At 41.6% G+C, this 17,301-nt stretch overlaps 1 protein-coding gene across 15 annotated transcripts in view; it reads left to right on the plus strand.

The window, feature by feature from the left end:
• Positions 1–17,301, plus strand: part of LOC138201885 (calcium-activated potassium channel subunit alpha-1a-like) — an 83,625-nt gene that overhangs the window by 53,094 nt on the left and 13,230 nt on the right. For 4 of the 15 annotated variants that reach the window (XM_069155413.1, XM_069155414.1, XM_069155419.1 and 1 more), the window contains 10 exons: positions 106–192; positions 1,412–1,488; positions 3,586–3,759; positions 6,548–6,580; positions 9,748–9,841; positions 14,747–14,870; positions 15,246–15,470; positions 15,692–15,884; positions 16,833–16,946; positions 17,172–17,264. In XM_069155413.1, coding sequence (XP_069011514.1) covers positions 106–192; positions 1,412–1,488; positions 3,586–3,759; positions 6,548–6,580; positions 9,748–9,841; positions 14,747–14,870; positions 15,246–15,470; positions 15,692–15,884; positions 16,833–16,946; positions 17,172–17,264 — 1,214 coding nt within the window. The remainder of the gene's footprint in view (positions 1–105; positions 193–1,411; positions 1,489–3,585; positions 3,760–6,547; positions 6,581–9,747; positions 9,842–14,746; positions 14,871–15,245; positions 15,471–15,691; positions 15,885–16,832; positions 16,947–17,171; positions 17,265–17,301) is intronic. The other 11 variants (XM_069155425.1, XM_069155426.1, XM_069155427.1 and 8 more) reach the window with 6 other exon arrangements.

Consider the following 17,301-nt stretch of genomic DNA (forward strand, 5'->3'; position numbering starts at 1 on the left):
ACTAATCCTGGCAGAGTGTGCCGCTGCTAGTGATTAGTGTAGAGCTTTGCAAATTCTGTGATATAACTATCTGTTGTGATATGTTTGGTCTACAAATCCTCACAGCACCCTGATAAACCCTGGAAACCATGTGAAAATGCAGGAGGGGACCCTGGGCTTCTTCATCGCCAGTGATGCCAAAGAAGTAAAGAGGTAAGGAATGAGACCTGAGATTAAATGGTGTCGAAGAGTAGTCTCTTCTGTAATAGAGGCTGTGCTCTTCCTGCTTTGCCTGTCGTACAGTATCTCTTTTCACATTTCCTCAATTGCGCTATAATATGTTGAAAAAAAACAACAACTTAATAAGCCTCATAAGATGCAAACTATTCACATTAGTTCAATCCTTTTTTTTTAAGCAGTAAGGTGTATTTCATAAAATGGAATCATAGTGTGGATGGTTTTTAATACAGCTAAGGATGCTTCTTTAATTAGGTGGAATGGTCAGGCCACGTGTTACAGTATAATACAGCTGACTGATGTTTGCCAGTCGTAGACTGTATATAAAAGTGGATGGAGCTTCCAGGGCTAAAAGAATTAGTCCAATGCGGAAGTGACTTAAACTGCAATACTCCCGAGGGCCACTAGGGGTTGGCTCCAAAAAAGGCTCTTGCTCCATAGACTTTTATTCAACTTCTCCCATGAATTACAAGATCAATCTTCTTTTTTTCACAAGTTATTATGGTGTCATTTTCTGAAGTCACTCCTTATTACTTTTCTGTTGGTCCATCAGAAAAATATTGACATCTATTGAGATATTACACCTCAGAGAGATGTTTGTGGGCTCATCCCCCGCTTGTCCAAATACGGCCACTACCGGCAACAAAATAGCCACATGGCGATGGCCAACATATTAAGCTTGAGGCTTCACAACGCCAGTTTGGGAACAAAATGGTTGACCACGCGATATGGACAGAGGTGTACGCTTCGTTGCTTGATATGATTAAATTGTTGAGGAGGACTCGTACCTGCTTTTAGATTTGACAGATTAAGGGTATGTACAGTCGAGGTTGGAGAATGATGTCACCTGTCAGAGGGCTCAGTAGATTTATGATGCCGCTGCCTGATACCCACTACAGGGTCTGATAACAGATCAAAGCTTCATTTAGCATTAGTACCAAACCTCCACAGAAATGCTCACTCTTTGTACAACTTTTGGCACGTTTCACTTTATTTACAGACAAATGCCCAGAATGCTTTATTAATAGTTGTTAATGCTTTACTAATAGCTCCTTACATGCAAACTGAAACTACTTCTTGTCGACGTAGCGGAGATGAAATGTCCGTAAACGCTTAATTTCAGCATTTTGGATGTCTGGTGCTCGGCCATGCGGACGAGTCACTTTACATGGGTTTCTTGTTTCTCTTTCCGCAGGGCACTGTTTTACTGTAAGGCCTGCCACGATGACATAACTGATCCCAAAAGGATAAAGAAATGTGGCTGCAAGAAATGTAAGCGATTACATATAAACACTTTTTCTAAGTTAGTGTGACCTCGTTAATATTCCTGCGCAGGCTAAAGTGAAAAAGCACAGAAGTTAGCGTTGGAGTGGCGGTGTGATGGTGTATTTACATGACCTACATAGCCATTTTGTCCAAACCATTTAGTTCGTGCATTAATTATTCACTCCATGAAACCTTGTAAGTTGCGCATGAAGAAAGGTCATCAGTTTTCTTCCCGCAGTCAAAACAAACGGGTGCGCTCCAAGTTTCCTCAGTACAACTACATGTTTGGATGTCTGTATGATGTGAATACCTGCCCTAATTTTAGGGTCAGTTCACCCAAATTACAAAAACAGAACTTTTAGGACTTTCAGGTCATGCAGAACGTTTTGGTTTTACACGCTGAAGCTCTGAGATTTCAGCTTTTTGAGGATTTGGGTGAACGGATTCTTTCTTTTTTCATTTTTCCTTATGGGTTGCTCAGGTAGACACCACTTCTAATGGACAAAATCAAAGCATAGAGTTAATAATTCAACATTTACAGTGTACTCTCTGTCTCCCGTGACGCCTACTTTATGATAAATATACAGAGAAGTGAGAAACCAAGCTTGATAAAGTATCTCCTCACAGACTGTGTGTAAATCCAGTGTGCATTATGTTTGTTTGCCTGTGTCAATGTTCGCTATATTTTCTTTCAAATAATGGCTGTGTTCACTGTTACAGTTCATTGATAACTTTGTGATGTTAACAGGCGTTCAGAGAGACTGTTAACACCACAGGTACCTGGATGGATTTCTCTACTTAACAACAACAAAAAAAACATCATGTGCCACTTTGTTTGTTCCTCCACTTAAATTTACTTCAGTTTGTCTTGTAGAAAATGTTGCAGCTAATACCTAACCTCTACATTTGATGTATTCTTTTCCTGCTGCTTGGAAACTTGTCTTAAAAATTCACTTAATAGTGATATATTGTGAGTAACATGGTTTTGTTTCCCTTCTGAAAACACAGCCTGCTACTGCACCCCCCGATTGAAGCGACCTATTTGAATGTATTATAAATGTTGCATGTACATTGGTTGATGCTGCCTGGATCCCCTCTTGTTGTCGTGTGCACATCGCTTTTAAATTGAATTTTTTTTAAATTAGCAACAATAACAATTCAAAAACAAAAACAAAAATCCAGTGCAACACCTATTTCTATTTCATATGTTTTCTGTTTCTGGAAAATGCAAAAAAAAAAAAAAAAAATGGTTTTTGCAGCATCTCCAAAGATTTAAATAACTGAGCCCCAACATTTCATTCGTCTGCTTGAGTCAGTAATTCTCCAGTTCACCACCAGATGTCCCCACAGTCCTTTGACAAACACAACATCCTTTCAAGAGGAGCACAGCTAGAAAACCACTGGGATGAGAAAGAAGGAACATTTCTCATCTAAATCCTTTTTTGATAAACGGAATACATCATTTGACATGTGTACTAAAAGTGAAGTAATTCACTGAGATGACTGCACGGTTTCTCCCAGAACATCTGATACCAGGAATGTTTTGGGACAAATAGCTTGTGTTGAGCAGAATGTGTTACTGGAGTCAAATGAATTTATGGCCTCATACAGTTTCACACAAGTGTTAGAACTCAGCATTTTTGTTTTTGTCCCCTCCGGACGCACTTCCAGATTCACCGAAAAGCCAAACTGCATTTGTGAGACATGTTTACGTTGACCTTTTACTTTTTAATTCTCAGTTAGAATTAGTGTCAAATGCAATGATTTAAGAGTTGTAAAATTATACATTAACATGTGTTTACATCTCACCATGTAGTGGACAGAAGCTAGTGTGTAAGTGAGGGGAAGGGGGTCAAGCCAGCAAGTCGGAAGAAATATTTCTTCTGCTGGTGACAAAATTCTGGATGATATTACGATCCCCCACACTGAAAAAAAAAAAAATTCTCAATCTGACGTTTTTCCGCGGTCTCAACAAAGTTGATCCTTTGCATCCGAGCAGCAGCCTTCCTCTGTGCCCTGTCTTCCTTTGTCCACTCTTCCTCCAGAACGACCCTCGACATTAACCTGCTCTCCCTCTCCTCTCGTCTGAACCCTTGACTGTAGCCAAGACGTCCGCCTACAAGAAAATGAGACTGGCATGTTGTTTTGATTGCGGCCGTTCAGAGCGGGACTGCTCTTGCATGCCAGTTAATATGCGTTGTAACACGCACTCCCCTCAACGGGACATCCCACTCTCTGCTGTCTCTGTTAATGATTGCTCAGCCACTTTACGTGCCTGTAAGTTGTCGCCATGACATGTGCTCTTCAGTGTCTGTAACATGCACCGTGTTAGCTGTGCGGCGTGTCTTCAGCTTGTGTGCTGTCTAGTTCTAGCAGCTGTGTCGTCACTGTTATGGGTCTGGATGTTGCTTTAGTGTCGTAGCTTTATGATTTTCTCAGTCAGCCGGTGCTCTTTCTCTCTGTGTTGCTAATTTTGGAGGGGACTTGTAGCTGTCGTGACGCATGCTGGTACGCTGCTCTGCTGGTGTTTTGTCAAGAGAATGTGAATTCAAATTGACCTGCAGTTTAAAATCGGATCAACAGTTACCAAATGCCAACGTTTTTGCTGCGTGAAAAGTAAACTCTTCCTCCAGTGACCTCGCCAACATATTTACGGAAAATTCAAACTGAAGCCATAAACGATGTACAGCTGCGCATCCCCGCCACAAATCTTGATGATGCGCACTCAAACTTGGTAATATAGTTGGAGACGTTGCATTTCTTCAAATGATAAACTCTGATGGGAGTTGACAAAAGCTGTAGTGATGTCACTGGAAGAGGTATCTTTTCAAGTAGAACCCAAATAACATTAATCCTAACATTTTACTACTGGACCCTGCAGACATGGGTGAACAGGATGGGATTTGAGATATTTATGTGTAGAAGTCACTTACAATAAATATTTGCCTTTAAATAAATGGTTTTGAGAGGACCTGAGGGGATTTTCTGGGGATTGCAGTACATATTGAGGTTAATGTCCTGGTTTTATTAAATTAGGATCAAATGCTTTACCACTGGGGATAAAATCTCTAAAACATCAGCAGCCAAACCGTCGGTTGGAGAGGTCATGGGCTGTAGTTTGTAGCATTGAGAGCTTTGGCTTCATAATACTGATTGCACTGTACAGTAACGCGACGAGATAACAATAGAGCTGGACTGTAAGTGGAATAAAAGACATGATGGAAATGGATTTTAGTGAATTAACTCGAACGGAATTGAGACGCATATGAATTCTTAATTCAAGTGTGATTTTTTTTTTCCCCCCCTTTTAAAGCCAGAGGGCATGTTAAATTGCACTGACGTATTGCAGAAGGCATGAAGAATGTGTTTGAGGTCGCAGAGCGTTGATACAATTTGCTGGAAAACATCGCAGACTGTCACACATTTTTAGTGAATATCTCTTGATCAAAGACCGGTCTGCGGTATAGTTGAACATCTCTGGGCGTTTCCACCGCTCAACATGTCTTCCAGGGTTGTGTGCCGTGAGCATCGCCTGGCGAGCTAAGCTTGAGCAGAGCTCCGGAGTTGCTGTCGACACGGGTGTGGGAGGCGCGTGGAGCGAGGCCTTATACGGCCTGACATGGAAATTATGTTTGCATTTTCATTTTTGGAGTGCTACCGGTTGTCATGAAACTCAGCCTGACAGTTCCTAACCACCAGGCAGCCGAGTGCCCCCGCCCCTCTCCTTTTCTCTCGTTGTGGGACAGATGCTAGCCTGTTAGTCCTGTGACTCTGCTCGCGCCCTCCGATTGCAGGCGACAGATGCCAGGACCAGCAAGGTCCCTGTTTGAACATTGCTGTCACTGTCCTGCCTTAAGCTCAATACATGACCTTTATTGTAAGCAAGGGGTTGAAATAAGTAACTAATGAGCATGTGTGGGACTCACGGCTCCAAAAAAAGTGACTCACAGAAAGTTCCAATGCGTCTGTGCAGGTTGTCTCAGGCAGGGCAGAGGAATGGAAAACAGCTTTAGGAAAAGACGAGGAAAAATAAACAGCATAGAGGATAACACGTTGTAAGTCTTGTTACATGCATACCTCTGACTACATTTTTAATGCAGGTCTGTATGGTAAACATGGGTGATTTACATGGTAAAGAACATCTAGACTTCTAGTCTAAAACCTGCTTTTAACTGTAGATGTCAAGCTGAAACATCACTTTCGTGAGTGTATTTCGATGTGTACTATAGTAGTATAGTAGTCTTCACGTTGAAATATAGTAATTTAATACGTTTAAATTGACATTAAACCTTAACACAGCAGAAATGAGCAGCCGATTAACCGATTAACTAATGAAAAAGACGACAATGATTTTTTTTTTATTGAATAGTTTGCTCAGTTTCAGCTTCACAGATTTGACAATTTGCTGTTTGTCTTTGTAACAGTAGATTTTTGAAATTTAGCCAAGCTTTAACTAATACATCTCGTCCTTCGTCTTGATGTGCAAATAACCAAATCAGTGCTCCCTGTAAACAGGGTTTTCCCTACCTTTATAACACTTAGGTGCAGCACCTAAGCCCATATAGCTTCATTATAAGCCTTGAATTAACCAGTGTTTAATGTTACATTTTTGTATGGCATAAGTATTTTATATTATAATAGTACAATTATCAAAAATTATTTGAAAATGCAAAGTTTTTAGTCAAATAACAGTCCAACCCTACCAAAAGCTGCCGCAGCACCTAAGCCCTCTGAAACCCTAAAAGGGAAAACCCTGCTGTAACACCTCCGATGTGACTGTTCATGTTCAGCAGGTGGAGTAATCTATTTATAAACTTTGACATGAAACTGTATAAGCTTACTGACCACATTCCTGAAAATCATATTCCTGACTGACCTGTGTTTTATTTCTCATTGCTTTGTCCATGTTGGCACACCTCTATTGTTTTTTTGTTTTTTGTTTTTTTTAAAAAGTGCCTTGAAGAGAAATCCCTCAGCTTTCAGTTCACAGTTGTCATTTATAATTTGCTTTCATTGCGACCTGTTCCTCCCTGTAACCTCTCATCCGTCTCTGCATTTTTCTCAGCTAAAAATAGCTATAATGGATATATCAAATCAAGTAAGTTTTGATTTCCATTCTCTCTTCTCTTTAGTCACTTGTTTCTAACCCTTTCCACTTGTGCATTCTCAGCTGTCACCACTCCAGCTGTCTCTAACCTGCTGTTTTTCACTGTCCGGTCTATCATCATCCATCTCTGTATTTTATGAACAAAGCATCAAGGAAAGTTGCTTCTCTGTGTGACGTATCAGTTCCAGCTCAGCAGTAGGTGGTGCTGCTGCTTCACTGTGAGTGTGGTTGAATTGAATCGCGGTTCAACACGTAGCATTAAAACATTTGGAGTACATGCATGCGGGAAACTATGTTGTCAAGTGAGCTTTGGAAACGAGACTGGAGGCATCACAGATGATAAAACGTAAAGAGCTGATCTCATACTTTCTCAGCTCTTGTCGGAGGAGTGTGAACCTCTGTCCACTTTAACAGGATCTGTGATAGGCAGCAAATCTGCCACATTGCGTTGTGCTGGAGAAGTGCTGTGCATGTTTGACATGGGGCAGATGAATAGTAGAGGTCTGGAGCAGGGAGGATAATCTGCTAGACAGCTGACTGTTGAAATAATCATCTCTCTTCTCCAGTTTTAGCTCCCAGACAATTTTTTTTTTTTTGGACTCGAGAAAACACGCCTCTTTTGTCTATTTTATCTTTACCAGTTTTACTTCTATATATCACCAGCAGTCATCTGGTTACTGAATTCTTTCCTCCCTCATCAGGCTAGTGGCTGTTAATTCACAGTGTCACCCCCTTGTTCTTGTGGCATAACAATTGCTGAAACACCTGAAAGCATATTTATTAATTCATGTTTATTATTAATATCAAAGTAAATGTCAGATCGAACATTTCATCGGTGGCTATACGAAGTGGTTAAGTGGTGTAAAATAAAAATGAGGTTTTTTTTGGTTTTTTTAATTATTCAGCCATTAGCATTCTTGTGCCAGAAAGAATTACCCACAAAAACCAGTGATTGTCCTTTAATTATGATAAGAGTCACAGGATGTTTTATTAACACATACACTGCAGGTTTTATTGAAGTCAGTTTGAATCAGATCTTCTATTTAACTTGAAGAATTAAGGGGTTAGTTCGCTCAAATCACAAAGCAAATTCTCCTCCTGGTGTCCACATCAGTTTGAAAAGCCACATTTTGAAATACTTGTGTTTGAGAATTCTGCCTCTAACAAATATAATAGAGTTTAATTGAACTGTGTCTGTGCTTCTTGCAGCGTAAAGAAGAAGTAAGAATTAAAAGCAATATCTATTTCCATAAATAATGTCATTGTTGTCCGTTACAGAACGTACTGTAAACAGTTTTTGTTGGACAATTTCTTCAGCAGAAAGGGGGAAAATATGTTTCATGATTTGGTAAACTAATACTTAAAAAAAAAAAAAAAAAAAAAAATTATTGTATTGTACAGCAGCTGATTTTGACTCCTCTTCATTTAGCAGTCAACGACAGCCCCCTAATCAAGTCGTCAGCTTATCAGTACCAGTCAGCTAAACTGAACCACAACTCGGCCAGCGAGGTCTGTAGGGGGCCGCACGGCGGGGTTGCCGCCGTGTCGGTCCCTTTGGTAAACAACCGCAAGGGGAGCCTGCTTCCCCCCAACAAACCCGCCGCTCTGAGACTGAGCTTCAGGGGCTCCGGGGACTTGGCCCAGGTAGTCCGGCTACCAGGGGTGGCAGAAGAGGCCAGCCGGCTCCAGCGGGCACGCAGCCTGCCGGTGAAATACAGATACCACCCCAGTCACTCCAATAACGCCACACTCAGTCAGAGGCAGTGTAAGGGCCACCTCCCCTCCCCTCCCCGTCCCTCTCTACCCTCGGCGTGTTTGGCAGGCCTGTACTCAACAACAGCACGACCGAAGCATGTGCTCGCCAGTCTGGAGTGGTTGCATGTGTAGCATTCCTTACTAATGACCCAGTGTGTGCAGCTGTCAGCTGTGAAACATTAAATATTGAACAGGCCGAGCGAGATGTGAAGGGCCAGTGTGTTGGAGCATCCCTCTCCACTCGAAGCCCCCCTCTACTTCAACATTTTCCATTACGGTGTCAGTCTCAGACATGCTAGCAGCGCTTGAAATCATGTGTTCATCTGCGGAGGAGCATGATCTTTGAGACTTTATTCATTTTAATGAAAGGCCTTACAGTTTTTTTTTTTTTTTTTTTGGACAAAAAAAAAAGAAAGAAAGACAGAAAAAAAAAAAAAAGAAGCTGAAAGATAGTCAAGTTTTCCATGATCTGTATGTAGCAAGTTATTCCCACTGAGCGACGGCTGCTAAAGTGCTATTAGTGCAACTCTTTTCTTGCTGCGTGTGTTTATTTTACCAGCGACTGAGTTGTTTTCTGCAGCTGTGATATTAGCTTGTGAAAATATTTGCCTGATTACTTTACTCGGGGGGTAAAACTTATAATTCATTCCCTATGAAGAGCTCAGCGCAGTTTGGTGAAGTGATAAAGACAATGTCCGAGGGGCATCTCAGCTGTACATAAATCACTCTGGCACAAGGACCAACCTAATTATATGAGCCAAGGGCGCCACTCCCAAGATGAAGAAGGACCAGCGATACAGACTGGATTTGGTATTGGCAGCCTTATTTGTAGCGTTGGACGCTTGATATTTATAGGTTATTATCTTAATTAAATGAGAAGGAGTGATTAGTGTGACCGACTGAGAAGCTTTCCAAGTCTAGGTGTGAGTCCATTTGTGCTAACAAGGGATTAAAAAAGATGAAAGTATCCTAACAGCCTTTAAGGTATTTATGATGCTTCATTATCTGAATGATGAAGTTGTTTACAGCAGTTTTATGGATGAGTGTGCAGTGAATAAAACCTCAGATTAGACTTTAGCAATTGGCATGAAGGTTGACGATGGCACTATTGCATGTTTGCATCTCCATACACAACCATGCAAATGATGTGCTGGTGTATCCTGTCTGCATTATGCAAACGTCGGTGTGTTTTCTGCTACACAGTAGTTAAAGTGTCCTGTCCACTCCATCTTATTCACCCAACCTCTCTCCACCCTGTCTCTGTATGCGTTTTATCTCTTTGAATTCACTGACCTCAGACCGTGCTGTCGTTCTTTTGCTGTCACTGTTGTGTGGATTTTTTTTTTTTGTGTGTGCGTGTTTTCTGACAATTCCTCCCCTCACGCTGTTGCATTTTGTTGCAGTTGAAGAGGACCAACAGTCGGCGCTGTCGCCCAAAAAAAAGCAACGTAATGGAGGCATGAGGAATTCTCCAAACTCCTCGCCCAAGATAATGAGGTAAGACAACAGCGGTGACATTGAGTGCCCGCTGTACCAGTCAGCTAAACCGAACCACAACTCGGCCGGCGAGGTCTGTCGGGGGGAGGGGGGGGGCGCGTGGTGGAGGTGTGCTTAATTTGCATACACCCATTTTTCCTCATCTTCAAAATGCACACAGGCCAACCGATATACCAGATATCACGAATATATGGCGAAATGGAACTCGTGGGCTCGTGTTTACGACATGGGAAAGTCGACTGCCTGGCGTTAAGGTGGTCAAGTTCTGAGAATGACGTGCGTCTCGAGGCCAACAATTTGCCCATTTAAAGGCAACGTCTGTGTCACCGTAGATATTTTTTGTCAGAACGTGTTCGTTGTTATGCAGCTGCGGGGATATCTGTGCGGTGCACGTCTTGATCAAATTTCTTTAATAACCCAGTTTAATGCCGCGCTGAAACACAACAAGCTGTCAAGCGCAACGTTGAAACATTATCACCTTATAAAGCTGTTATATAGTTAAGTGGTTGGCAAACAGTTACTCAACGAGTAAAAACGAAGCAACATTAGCATTCTTTTAAAGTTGTGTTTGCATCCGACAGTCTCTTCGCTTTTAGCTGTACTTTAGTCTCCACTTGAAGGAAACATCCTGAGGGAAAATATCTGGCTGTTTGGCGGGAAAATACTCCGCTGCGTTCACTAGATACTCACTAACTTTGTTTACCTGCTGTTTTAGTGCCGAGCAGGTAGCGAGCGGTCTGCTCGGCTGATTTTACTCCCTGCTTCACCTAGAAATGACATTGTTTAGAGAGACAGTAAAGTCATGGTACGCAAAAAAAGATAATTTAAGATAACAAGTACCTGCCGTGATACCTGCTGGCACATTGCTTTTGCAAAAAAAAAAAAAAAAAAATCCAGTCTTAGTTTGGCTCACTTGTTTATTACACGCAGCATCTTAAAGAATGTTTTCTGTGCTCCTGTTTTCACTGAAAACACGTCAGACTTGCGGGAGAGCTCGATGCCGCAAAGTTTCATGCGACACCCGCAGACTACCAGCACTTAAACAGGCCTGGCACTTAAACAGGCCTGGCACTAATGACAGCAGCAGGCAGTCCGTGAGGCTCTAAAGGATAGATAGCCCAAGGCTATTCATCTATTGTCGGATCCCTCCGAGGTCTTTTCAGCACGTAAGGCCACGGATGATATGTATCATCACAATGAAAGGCGAATTCAAATGCTACCTTGCTTTTATCTTGTCTCGTACTATTAAATTGCCGCTTATTGATCTTGACTGGAGATAACGCTGTTATTCAACAAGAGCCCATTACAGGGATGATAATAGTAATCGTCACTGTCATTAAGTGCCATGTTATAAGGAAGCAAAGCAACAGGGACGACCTGCGGTCTGATGTATACAAAGTGGAAATGGACTAATGAAATTGAATTCAAACTGACAGATGACTTCATATTCTCGTTCTTGATGTGGCTGCTATTTGTTTGACATTTGGAAATTAAGGTCACAAATGTCGGTATTGTTGAATGATATAAGATACAGTAGTTGTAGAAGTGACTTTATATTATAACTAAAAAGGTTTGTATACATAAATTTGCATTTCCTTTGATCTACGGCCTCTATTTTTTTCAGGTGGGTGTTTGCCCTTGTTTGATTTGGTTCAAAGTGCAGTGAAACTTGAATTGCTCCGGGTGATTTCCAGACTCTTGGGCAGCAAAACCGGGCTTTACCAGTGCTATAGCTGTCAGCTGAATATCAACCCCACAAACCAATCCATCTACTCGCCATGCTAAACTGGTGCAATACAGGTGGATGTGTTATTTCATACCGCGTCTGCTGCCTACACGCTAGAGAGAGATTCGCTGTGGTAGCCTAAGGGATACTTCATTGCAACAAGCGGAGAAAAAAAACAAAAACATCTGGGTGTATACTATATCAAATGTGTTTTTACAGGACCTGCGGCCTCAAGGCCTTTGTAAATAAGTAATGATCAACAGATTGGCTGTGGGTTTTGAAGAGCAAGCCTTTGTCAGTTTCCATGATGGGTAGGGTTTTCAAAGACTTTGCCTGCCCTTGGTGCTTGTGTTAAGAGTAAGCTAGTGCAGCGATGCCGAAATAGAAGATCTACATAATGTGCATGTCTGCCTTCTACTTTATGTGTCTCTCAGCTGTCATTACGCTCCTCTTGAAGACACCTGGCCTTATGTTTCGCGGTCATGATGTGTGAAGTCTTGTCAAACGTGTCATCATCAAACCAAAGTGGTGAATTATGCTGCTGATCAGTTTGAATCCTTAGAAGTACGCAGATATGACACTCACGGCCGCCTCTGCACTGTGTAATGAAACGCACCAAACAAAAGAAGAAAGCGATCGCACGTTTCCAGGAGACAGTTCCGCTTCCAGTTCCAGCAAACTTAACACGTCCTGTCTGCAACTTAGCAATGACGACCTTACTGAAATTAACACCATTTCCACAGGCTCCATGATGGGTCATGAGACACATCTAACTGCGGGATGTCATAATGCGTTTGGTCACATCGGAGCGCCGTGACATACACGTCATGTCTGCTACAGCACTGCTGAGGCAATTGGCAGCGCAGGACAGTGACAGGCCGTCATGGCTGACAGTGAGCGATAGCTATCCTGGCACAGCTCTGCCTCACCAGTCATCTTCGCAAGGACAAACCGAAGTGACAGCGGCTCCGCCGAGTGAGCGCGGAAACATTTGACTTTTGATAAAATATTTAGCCAAGGTGTAAAACCACTAAATGCCTTCACTCTTATTCGAAGGTGCATTTTGGTTCTCGAGCAGCAGTCGATGTTCTGCAATCCGGTTAGAGCTATGGAAGGTGATTGTCACTGATGGTTTCAGCTTCTCAATTCTCCTCTACTTTTTGAGGTTCTGAACCGCCGGTCAGACAAAACCAGCAGCGTTCAGACACTCTTTTATGGGTATCTTTGACATTTTGTATATGATTAATTAATCAATTAACCATTCAGTCAACACTTGTAATGGGGGGGGGGGGGGTAAGCCAATCGCAGCTTCTCAGAACCTGCGCTGATGGTTTCATGTGTTTGATTTTTTTTTTTCCACCCACTGGCCAAAATCCAACGATGTATCATTTCCAATATGTGACGAAGAAAAGCAGAAACTCCTCACATGCAATTTAATCGAATTGTTTTTAGAGCGTCAGTGCGTTGGGAGTATTAATCGCTTATATCCTCCTGCTCCTTTAGTGTATATTTGCATTCACAAGTTGTGTCCTTTTTAAAAGATACTTTACATACTGTGATGTACAGGATTTAATCTGCACACTCTGTATTTTTTTTTTTTTTTTTTTTAATTAAAACTGCATCGACAGACTGGAGTCTGAGAGGTAGAAAGTGGCAGAAAAGACATTTCCTTCTCCTCTTGAAAGGGCATCCAGGTCTCGCCTTGGGGTACATGAGCCCAAAGGCAGGTTCTTTTTTTTTTTTTTTTTTTTTGCTTCATTCTCTTGGTGCCCGAGGGATGTTAGTTTCAGTTGACACTTTAATGCGTATTTAACATGTTACTTAAGGTAGCATTCTTTTAAAGTACTCGCATGGATTAAAGAGACGCTGCTCCTGCGGGTAGAAGACTTGAAGTATTTAAAAGGTTTTGGACAGAGACAGAAGGCTGCTTTCTGGGTTTTCAGAAGATGACATGTTTAACTGTGATCGGAAGCTGACAAAGTCGATTTGGTGCAACGGGAATTGTGTTTGGGCAGTGGATGGGTCTCTGCAGTAACCTCTGTTGCCAACGTGGGGTTGGTCATGCAAAAGGTTGGCATGTAGGGCAGGGGAACTGGAAACTTAAAATCAGGCAGTAATTGAATAATAACTTCCACTGGCTTTTGTTCGCATCATATTGTAATGACATGATGATATTTGTGTTTTTCTTTCCAAATTAATTCAAGCACATTTGAATCAAAATTGAAAAGAGTAAAACAAGTTTTTATTATCTATGTTCCACAGTACACGCAACAGTAGAATAACATTTACTGCATAAATCATACATCTATTTGACTATTATATCTATAATTTTGCATACGTAAACAAAATTGTGATCATATATCAATACCAGAAAACTATTGTTATTGTGATATCGATACTGTTCATGTTGCGTATGAATATATATGTTTTTTATATGTACAAATTTAAATGTCTTTTGTTTTCTGCAATTTAAACTATAGATTTAACTGTACATTCCTTTTGAGAAGGAGTAAATCATCAGAGGTGAGATGATGGCTTTTGGTATCTTATATTAATATATCTAAAGGACTTCAAGAGATCACATCACTCTGACCAGAACAAGTGTGGTACAACTGCTGGTACTCACTTTCGTGGTCAGTGTTGTGCAGATTGAAGCTCACCACTACGTTCAGAGAAATTAGTTTATATCGCTCTGACGGTCTGTTTAAAGATTAATACCCTTCACTTTGGAAAGCAAATATGGTTGGGCAAATTGCTGAAATATTTAAAGTCTGGTCTGTTAAAGCTTTTACCACGCAGCACACAACGTCAAAAGCTGTGTGCAGTAAGGGGGCGTAATTGCATCTCCGTGCACATGCCAGTCAACGCAGTGTGTTGCTGCCATCTCCTTCCGCCTGGCTGCTGCTGCTGATGTCACTCTGCTTGATGACATGGCAATTTTGTTGGCATTTCTGCAGATGGCCTCTGACAGGAGTAAGCAAAGAGGGAGAAAAATGAACGAAAACAAACTTTTTGTTGTTGTTGTTGTTATTTGGAGATTCCTAAATATTCTGGCGGTCTGTTTATGAATTCTATGGGGGAAAAAAAAAAAAAAAAAAAAAAAATCAGTTGTAGGTCTAACAGTTCAGAGTCTGATGATATTCTTTCATTCCCTCCCTCTATTCTTTCTGTTTGATCAGACATGACCCGCTGCTCATCCCGGGGAATGAGCAGATCGAGAGCATGGACGAGAACGTCAAGAAATACGACTCCACGGGGATGTTTCACTGGTGCCCGTCCAAAGACATCGAGAAGGTCATCTTGGTGGGTCCCGCTCCTCCACTCGGCACACGTCATTTGTCCCTGACACTCTTCTCCCCGGTGACAGATGTGTCATGTCACAAAGCACCATCAGAGGTTGACAGGGCACTTAAACACTCTGTAATGAGGTGTTTGACATGTCATTTGCTATACGGAGGCCCTGTACAGAGAACATTTCTTGTGCTAATACATATGCCATTTTTCAAATTACTTTCACAGTCTATTGCAGTCATGAACTGCAGGATATATTTCACTGGGTGAACGGGCTCACGGAAAAAAAACCCCGGAGAAAGCACTAATATTTGCTGGAGAGATCCATTAAAGTCAAATCCGTGTCATAAACATAATTTTTTTTTTGTATCCCCTTCTTTCCCTCAGACCCGGAGTGAGGCAGCCATGACTGTTCTGAGCGGCCATGTGGTTGTGTGCATATTTGGAGACGTGAAGTCGGCTTTGATCGGCCTCCGAAATTTTGTGATGCCTCTGAGAGCGAGCAACTTTCACTACCATGAGCTGAAGCACATCGTGTTCGTGGGCTCTCTGGAGTACCTGAAGAGGGAATGGGAAACTCTGCATAATTTCCCTAAAGTCTCCATCTTGCCGGTGAGTACAGCAAAATTGAAATCGATTGAAAAAGATTTTAAAATAATCCAGGCAGCAGTGAAGTTTCCTCCAAAACAAATTTGGTGAAATATATTGGTGTATAAACATATTTTGGATTCAAAGTTGACACAAGTCAGTTTTGAGAGCAGTAATTCAACATCTTGATTCGTCTCTTGTCTCACAGGTGAGATAACAAATTCTCTCCTTCACTTCTCTCAAAGGGCACACCGCTGAGTCGGGCAGATCTGAGGGCTGTCAACATCAACCTCTGCGACATGTGTGTCATTCTGTCAGCCAATCAGAACAATATTGACGATGCATCACTGCAGGACAAAGAATGCATCTTGGCGTCACTCAACATCAAATCCATGCTGTTTGATGACAGCATTGGGGTCTTGCAGGCTAATTCTCAAGGTAAGGAGCGCCCTATCATAGTTCACTGCACCGCCTGGAAGGGACAAGGCCCTGGCACAGAGAATATTCCTCACTGGGTGCTGCCTGGCTGACCTGGTGTCACTGCGTTTGACAGTAAACCCTACTGACTATTCCTCAGGTTACTGTAACAACTGGTTTCTTCACAAACCTAATTGGTGGCAACAAGCACAGCGTTGGCACAAAAACCTTACCTGGCTTATGCATTTTTTTTTTTTCTCCAACATTTGGGGACTATTTAAAAAAAAAAAAAAATACTGTGTATAATTTATTAATATTGCATGTTACAGCTTTCTAAATGGCACCTAAAGCACTCAGTTAGCCTCAGATGGTCTTCAATAATGGTCATTCGTTGGCATTGAGAGAAATGCTTTTAGAAACCTTTTAACCCGTGGAGAAGAACAAATATATTCCTGCCAATTTCATTATTCCTCTAATACATGTATGACCTCTCATTTGCCTTAGTCAGCAGTAAGTGACGGATGTCAAAACACAGCCTATGTATAATACATACAGCATCACTGTTTCAATGTGCTTACTTGTCAGTCTGCGGAAAGCAAGGAATGTCAAAATCAATTTGAATTCAATCTTGCGTCACTTATTTTCTATTTCATGGCTCCATACTGTACATGATTTTGGTTCTTTATTTTTCACGTGTGTGTAAAAGGTTACCGTCTCCAAGCACACGCAATCGAAGGGAAACAAAATGAGCAGCGTGTCACATCTATTATAAATAGACTAATATTGGTCCTTGTCAAGAATACGGTTAACATTGCACTTAGCGACTTTATGCTTTACCGGTGGCAGGGAGTGAATGAAATACCCCCAGAATATTAGTTCTGCTGATCTGCTCGATTGTAACCTCAGATGAAGTATTGGACTTTGCACTAACACGTGTGCTTTGTGTTATATGCGTGTGTGTCTATTAAGGGTTCACACCACCCGGGATGGATAGATCTTCTCCTGAGAACAGCCCGGTCCATGGATTAGTAAGGCAGACTTCTGTCACCACTGGAGCAAATATTCCCATCATAACAGAACTAGGTATGCTTGCTACTGTATATTTATGTCTGATGATTGATATGCTAACTCTGCTGTTGCATTTTTTTTTTTCCCAGTAAAATATATGAAAACACAGATTCTGCAATTAGAGGCTGTCAACGCTTGATTAATTGTACTAAAAGTGGAGATTTTATGGGCTTTTTATTTTTATTTTTTGGTCCCTTGTTGACATGTACCAGTAACTGTTTTTCCTTAACACTTGTCTAGCACCATTAGCAAAGCCTGGCAAAAAACTGCCAGTGATTTCATTCAGTCAGGATAAAAGCAGTGGGACCAGCATACAAATCATAACTGAGCTGGGTAAGAAGTGCCTCTGTCCTGTACTGCAGTGTTGTAA

The sequence above is a fragment of the Embiotoca jacksoni genome, unplaced genomic scaffold (genome assembly GCF_022577435.1).
Source record: "Embiotoca jacksoni isolate LCO1_2020_lvr unplaced genomic scaffold, fEmbJac1.0.p SCAF_20, whole genome shotgun sequence".
Lineage (NCBI taxonomy): Eukaryota > Metazoa > Chordata > Actinopteri > Embiotocidae > Embiotoca > Embiotoca jacksoni.